The sequence below is a fragment of the Heloderma suspectum genome, chromosome 2, assembly GCF_057233095.1.
Source record: "Heloderma suspectum isolate Gila_16-S chromosome 2, 16-S_ref, whole genome shotgun sequence".
Lineage (NCBI taxonomy): Eukaryota > Metazoa > Chordata > Lepidosauria > Squamata > Helodermatidae > Heloderma > Heloderma suspectum.
The window spans coordinates 160,026,305-160,033,382 of record NC_139459.1 but is presented as its reverse complement, the minus strand read 5'-3'; the positions used below and the strand labels follow the sequence as shown (position 1 = coordinate 160,033,382).

The 7,078-nt window shown below is 45.6% G+C and overlaps 1 protein-coding gene across 1 annotated transcript in view; it reads right to left on the bottom strand.

Moving 5' to 3' along the window:
• Positions 1–215: 215 nt before the first annotated feature.
• The window catches only part of CASQ2 (calsequestrin 2), a 62,893-nt gene continuing 56,030 nt past the window's right edge, over positions 216–7,078 (bottom strand). The window contains exon 11 of the mRNA XM_084829697.1: positions 216–858. Coding sequence (XP_084685823.1) covers positions 694–858 — 165 coding nt within the window. The 3' untranslated portion in view covers positions 216–693. The remainder of the gene's footprint in view (positions 859–7,078) is intronic.

Below are 7,078 nucleotides of genomic sequence, written 5' to 3'. Positions count from 1 at the left end.
TGGCACCATTGCCCTGCCTCATTCACAGAATGTTACAAGGGATCTAGATGACAGTGTCTTCCACCTGTAACCCTCCCATGTTTTCCCACCAGTTCTTCTTCCAGCTTTTCTTTTACAGCAGAAAAAGACAGAATAGCCATACAATGTCTTTTAATTAGTAGAGCAGGGAGGCCTTCATCAGGAAGTACCCCACGAGTATTTTTTGTTTTTGTTTTGAATGACTGTTCAGTTCTGGCACACAGAACAAATTAATGGGCTCAGAATTCTTAAATTCTTACCAGGCTCCAGTTGGTAGATTTTGGGGTTCGGGGAAGTAGATCCTGCAAGCCTGAAGTCTGCCCACCCCAGATCTTATTCATGGATGATGCTTTGATAATTCCATATTTTTCTCTTATTCTTATTAATAAAGTGACCTAAAGAGAGAGATCTGCAAAGATGCTAAGCATTCACCACCCTTTTTTATTGATTTCAGTATGCCTTATGCCTGGTGAACACTGTTTGGAAGCCAGAATAGGGGGCATTTTGGAACAGAGTACAGAGGAAAAGAAACAAGGCAACCGATCTTCAAGGACCCTTTGAAATAGCCTTTGGAAGTCCTAAAGATAAATCTCTTCCCTATAGGAGAAGGACAGCGCGAGGCGTAACATCTTGAGCCATACAGATTTCAATGTCCAGATTTCAGAGAGCTGTAACCTAGTCGTCATCGTCGTCGTCATCGTCGTCATTGTCATCGTCTTCATCACCATCATCGTCTTCAGTATTTATTTTCCCAGAAAGTACGTCTTCTATCCAATCTTCCAATTCCTCAGGTGTGGGGAGGTCATCATCATCTCTGATGTCCATCCAGATACTGTCAGCCTGAAAGAAAATGAAATACACAAAGAGAAGTGAACATTTTATTCACAGAAATCTGTGAGAACTTGCACATCTTTAAACCCAGGTCTGCCCAAGTTATACATAAAGTGTGATATGGGGGGGTCTGATTTTTTAGAGCAAAAGAGGTGCTTGGTTTAGGGGGTTCACCCACGGTTTATCTCCTTACAGTTCCATCAGGTACTTTGGTACTCAGCTGAGCTTGAATACTAGATAAAACTGAACTTGGCCAGGAGAAAAGCACATGGAGAGAGAGGCTATGGAAAGATAAGCAATGGGTTCAGGAAAAGAAACTTTCTTCATGCTTGCACCGCTTTTGCTGTCAAAAATAACCTTTGCTTTACCTGTGAGTGGGGCAGACACAGCCATCTACTTTGGCAGTGTCTGTGGGTGAGAGAGAGACAGTGAGCATCTCTACACCAGCCTAAAATCCCCCTTTAAAATGAGGCTTTCTGCTTCCATTTTAAATGCAGGATCACAATGGATTCCCTTTACACGTGCTTCCTTTCCCCGCTCCCCTTTCCCCCTCCTTCTCCCCCTTATCCAAGTCTTCCATATGTTTAATTGGTGTAGCCCCTCTTCTTCATGCGGCACACAAGCAGGGTAATTTGATAGCTCATTATCTCCAATCTATTTAAAAATGGAATAAAGGTCATTTAGTGCAAGAGACACCCTGGAGGTTCACGACGTCATCTAAAGGGCTCGCAAACTTCCGTGAGTGAGCATTCTCAATAGCAGGATAAAACCTCCATGTGAAGGAGCCCAGCGAGAACAGAAAGTATATATCCTTTATATGAGGTGCCAGAGTTCACATGTTGATAGCCAAAATCATCCTCAACCTGTGCTGAAAGAAGCCCAATTCATTCTTGTGGGGTTTGTGCTAGGACAAGTACTTGCAGGATCAACCTAAACATGCAATGATCAGAAGTGATCAATGTCCTTTTGATTCTTTCTCTCCCTACCACATTTACTTTTAGAGAAGATCTGGGTGTCACTCCTTCAGCTCCCCAAAACAAGATGTCCCATTTAAAAAATGGCAGTTGGCAAATTCTACATTACATGGACATGTTGCCAGAACCACCATTCTTTTCTCTTCATAACCAACTTCTTTCAGCCTATGAAGAGAAAAGACCAGGATGAAGACTGGGGAAGATGGAATTGAAAAAGTTAAAAGAATCAATGAAGCCTGCTAAAGGGTGCAAGTACATAAAAACATCATGTTATGGGTCTGAGTTTAGTCTGAATGATCTCTAAAAGATCCCCCAACCTTGTGAGTCTGAGGTTGTGAAAAAACACTGTTAGAATGTGTCAAACCTGTTGGGCAGTTTTCGCCTGGCAGATTCCCTACTATTACAGAGATTAGCTGAACAGTAACTGTCCTCAGATGGCCAAAGCTAGACTGTTCTGGAAGGGGACTTACCTTTCTCCCCACTTCCCTAAGGAATCTGCTAGTTATTCAGAGGTCTGTGAGAACAATAGAGGCAAACCAAGTCTGTAATCTGGGTAATCAGTGCTAGAATTGGATCTGAAAATGGGGCAGAAAACTGACTTAGAATCATAGAATAGCAGGGTTGGAAGGGGCCTACAAAGCCATCGAGTCCAACCCCCTGCTCAATGCAGGAATCTACAGTCAGGGCCAGAAATATCAGAACAAGGATAACTGTTTTGGCAGTTGGCCTCTGTACACCACCACACTGAAGTTGAAAGGAAACACACCCAGATGGGAGCGAAGTCAGGACTTTCAGCTGTCAAGGGGTTTGACAAAAGTGGGGCACTAACCATTCAGGAAGGACAGCCAGCGGCATACACACACACCTGTCGTTGGTGGCTCATAAGTCATGGAACAAACCAACATCATTTCAAACTTAAGGATCGCCTTTAATACCTGGTTGACAATCCTTTGCAGTCAATGACTGCCTGAAGTCTGGAACCCATGGACATGACCAAATGCTGAGTTTCCTCCCTCGAGATGCTTTGCCAGGCCTTTACTGCAGCTGCCTTCAGCTGCTGCTTGTCTGTGGGTCTTTCTCCTTCAGTCTTATCTTCAGTAAGGGAAAAGCATGCTCTATTGGGTTGAGATCAGGTGACTGACTTGGCCATTGAAGAACATCCCACTTCTTTGCCTGGAGAAACTCTTGGGTAACTTTTGCTGTATGTTTTGGGTCATTATCCGTCTGCAATATGAAGTGGCATCCTATCAGTTTGGCAGCATTCGGCTGAATCTGAGCAGAAAATATAGCCCTATACACTTCAGAATTCATCCTGCTGCTTTTATCAGCAGTCAGGTCATCAATAAACACCAGTGACCCGGTTCCACTGGCAGCCATACATGCCCATGCCATAACACTGCCTCCACCATGTTTGACAGATGATGTGGTAGGCTTTGGATCATGAGCTGTTCCTTTCCTTCTCCATACTTTTCTCTTCCCATCATTCTGGTACAAGTTAATCTTGGTTTCATCGTCCAAAGAATCTTATTCCAGAACTGGGCAGGCTTTTTTAGGTGTTTGCTGGCAAAGGCTAATCTGTCCTGTCTGTTCTTGAGCGTTACCAGTGGTTTGCACCTTGTTGTGAAGCTTCTGTATTTACTTTTGACTGTAGATGTTGACAATGACATGCCTACCTCCGTAAAAGCGTTCTTGACCTGGCTAGATGTTGTGAAAGGGTTTCTCTTCACCAAGAGCAGAATTCTGCGGTCATCCACTTTAGTTGTCTTCCGTGGTCTTCCAGGCCTTTTGCTGTTGCTGAGATTGCCAGCTGATTCCTTCTTTTTCAGGATGTTCCAAACTGTTGTATTGGCCACTCCCAATATTTTTGCTCTCTCTCTGATGGGTTTATTTTGTTTCCTCAGCCTAATGATAGCCTCCTTCACTCGCATGGACATCTCTTTGGACCTCATGTTGGGAGTTCCAGTGAGCAGCTACCAAATGGAAATGTAACACTCAGAACCACCTCCAGGTCTTTTATCTGCTTGATTGATAGTGGGGTACCCAGGAAACAGGCTACACCTGGCCATGCAGCTGCTTGTCAGCCATTCGTTCCATTACTTATGAGCCACCAATGATGGGTGTGTGTGTATGCCACTGGCTGTCCTTCCTGAATGGTTAGTGCCCCACTTTTGTCAAACCCCTTGAATTACAGCTGAAAGTCCTGACTTCGCTCCTACCTGGGTGTGTTTCCTTTCAACTTCAATGTGGTGGTGCACAGAGGCCAACTGCCAAAACAGTTATCCTTGTTCCAGTATTTCTGGCCCTGACTGTAAGTCAGAGCATCCCCGACAGATGGCTGTCCAACCTCATCTTGAATGCCTCCAGTGTGGGAGGGCCCACCACCTCCCTAGGTACTTGGTTCCATTGTCGTATTGCTCTAACAGTCAGGAAGCTTTTCCTGATGTTCAGCCGGAATCTGGCTTCCTGTAACTTGAGCCCATTATTCCGTGTCCTGCACTCTGGCATGATCAAGAAGAGATCCTGGCCTTCCTCTCTGTGACAACCTTTCCAGCACTTGAAGAGCGCTATCCTATCTCCCCTCAGTCTTCTCTTCCCAAGGCTAAATATGCCCAGTTCCTTCAGTCTCTCTTCATAGGCCTTTGTTTCCAGTCCCCTGATCATCCTTGTTGCCCTCCTCTGAACCCTCCCCAGCTTGTCTGCATCCTTTTTAAAGTGCAGTGCCCAGAACTGGACACAGTACTCCATATGAGGCCTAACCAGTGCTGAGTAGAGGGGAACTAGTACTTCCCAGGATTTGGAAGTTATGCTTCTATTAATGCAGCCCCAAAAAGCTGCAAAAGCTGCTGGTCTTTTTTGCAGCCACGTCACACTGTTGGCTCATATTCAGCTTGTGATCTACAATTCCAAGATCCTTCTCACTTGTAGTGTTGTTGAGCAAAGTATCAGCCATCTTGTAACTGTGCATTTGGTTTCTTTTTCCTAGGTGCAGAACTTGGCATTTATCCCTATTAAATGTCATTCTGTTGTTTTCTGCCCAGTGCTCCAGTCTATCAAGATCACTTTGAATTTTGTTTCTGTCTTCCAAGGTATTAGCTATCCTGCCCAATTATGTGTCATCTGCAAATCTGATCAGCATTCCCTGCACCTCCTCCTCCAAGTCATTAATAACAATGTTGAAGAGCACTGGTCCCCTGCGGTACCCCGCTCATTACCTCTCCTCAGTTTGAGAAGATCCCGTTGATGAGCACTCTTTGAGTCCGATTCTGTGGATCCACTGATCATTGTTTCATCTAGCCCACTTCGAGCTAGTTTGCTCACTGTGTTTGGCTACACTCGGCTTTTGCTTCCTTTAGAACCAAGAACTCAAGTATAATATGGTCGCTTTCCCCCAGAGTTCCCGTAACTGCTACTTTATCCAGTAAGTCATCTCTGTTGGTTAGGATCAAGTCAAGGATAGCCAGTCCTCTAGTTCCTTCCTCTACTTTCTGTAGGAGAAAGTTATCCACAACACAAGTCAGGAATTTCTTGGAGGGGCCATGTTTTGCAGAATTTGTCTCTCAACAAATATCGGGGAAATTGAAGTCCCCCATTACTACTACATCATGCTTCCTTGAAACATTGGCTATTTGCTTTTCAAAAGTTTCATCCTCGTCTTCTCCTTGGTTGGGTGACCAGTAGTAGACTCCAACGACCATGTTCCTTTATTCTTTGCTCCATTTATTTTAACCCAGATGCTCTTGATGGGGCTACCAAGCTCATCCTCTTGTATTTCTGTGCAGACGTACATATTTTTAACATATAGTGCAACCCCACCTCCCTTTCTGTTCCTCCTGTTCTTTTTGAACAAGTTATATCTTTCAATTGCTGTATTCCAGTCATGGGAGTCATCCCACCAAGTCTCAGTTACACCTATCAAGTCATAATTTCCCTCCTGTATTAAGAATTCAAGTTTGTTCTGTTTGTTTCCCATACTCTGGGCATTAGTATATAGACATCGAAGACTATGTGCTTCATAGTCTGGCTTTCTTCTTACATGTTTGTGAAGACGCTCTTGGGCGCTATGAGAGCTGTTCTCTCTGTTGCGGTGCATGAGCCTTCGTCCATTGTTACCCTCAACTTTACATCTCCCTCCCCCGTAGGATTCAGTTTAAAGCCCTCCTGATGAAGTTCTTAATGCTGTGGCCAAACACATTCTTCCCATCCTTTGTGAGGTGCAACCCATCCCTTGCCAACAGTCCATCTTCCAGGAAGTATAGCCTGTGGTCCCAGAATCCAAATCTCTCTCGTCGGCACCACCTTCGTAGCCAGTCATTCACCCGGAGTATTTTTCGTTCCCTTCCTATCCCTCTTCTAACTACTGGTAGGATGGATGAGAAAACTATCTGGGCCCCAAAGTTCTTGAGTTTCTTCCCCAAAGCTTCAAAGTCTGATGTGATTTCTTCATAGCTCCGCTTGGCGGTATCATTTGTTCCCACATGGATGAGAAGAAAGGGATACCTGTCAGTGGGCTTTATGAACGTAGGCAACCCTTCTGTCACATCTCTAATCTGTCCTCCTGGGGGCAGCATACCTGGCGAGTCCATGGGTCTTTGCGACATACTTGGGTTTTGATCCCATGCCGCAAGGAGTCTCCCACTACTACCACTCTTCTCTTCTTGTAGCTGCAGGCCTGGGTTTCATCGCCTCTGCTTGACTGACCTTCAGCCTCTTCCTCGCTCTCATGCAGGTTCCTCTGTGATTCTTCCTCTGCAGGCTGTCCTCCAGTCTCATCCTCAAGTACCTGGAAATGGTTCCATAGTTCCACTGCCTCCACTGGTGCAGAGTGGCTTCTAGTTCTTCTGCTCCTAACTGTCACCCTTTTCCAAGGCGTATCCTCTACTTCGTTTTTCCTCACCTCGGCATGTTCCTCTTCTGCCTCAGCTTGCTGTTGCTCTTCTGGCTTCTGTTCTTCACTTTGCTGCTGTAGTTCCACCGTTCTGTCCAGGAACTCTTCGTGTTCACTTATTCCCTGGAGGGCCGCCGCTCGCCGCTCCAGTCCTCTTACTTTTTCTTCCAGCAGCGTGATCAACTTGCACTTGTTGCATGTGTAGGCCACCCCCTGCACCACTTCCTGTGCCGCTTGCCCCTCAATCAAAGGAGCCCGACTTGGCCAGAGCTTGGAGGAGTCAGCTCCTGCAAGTCCCAGCTGAGTCTCTTTCCTGTGCCATTTGTTTCACGATTGAAATGGTGCAGGAAGGAGCAGCCTGACTTGGCTG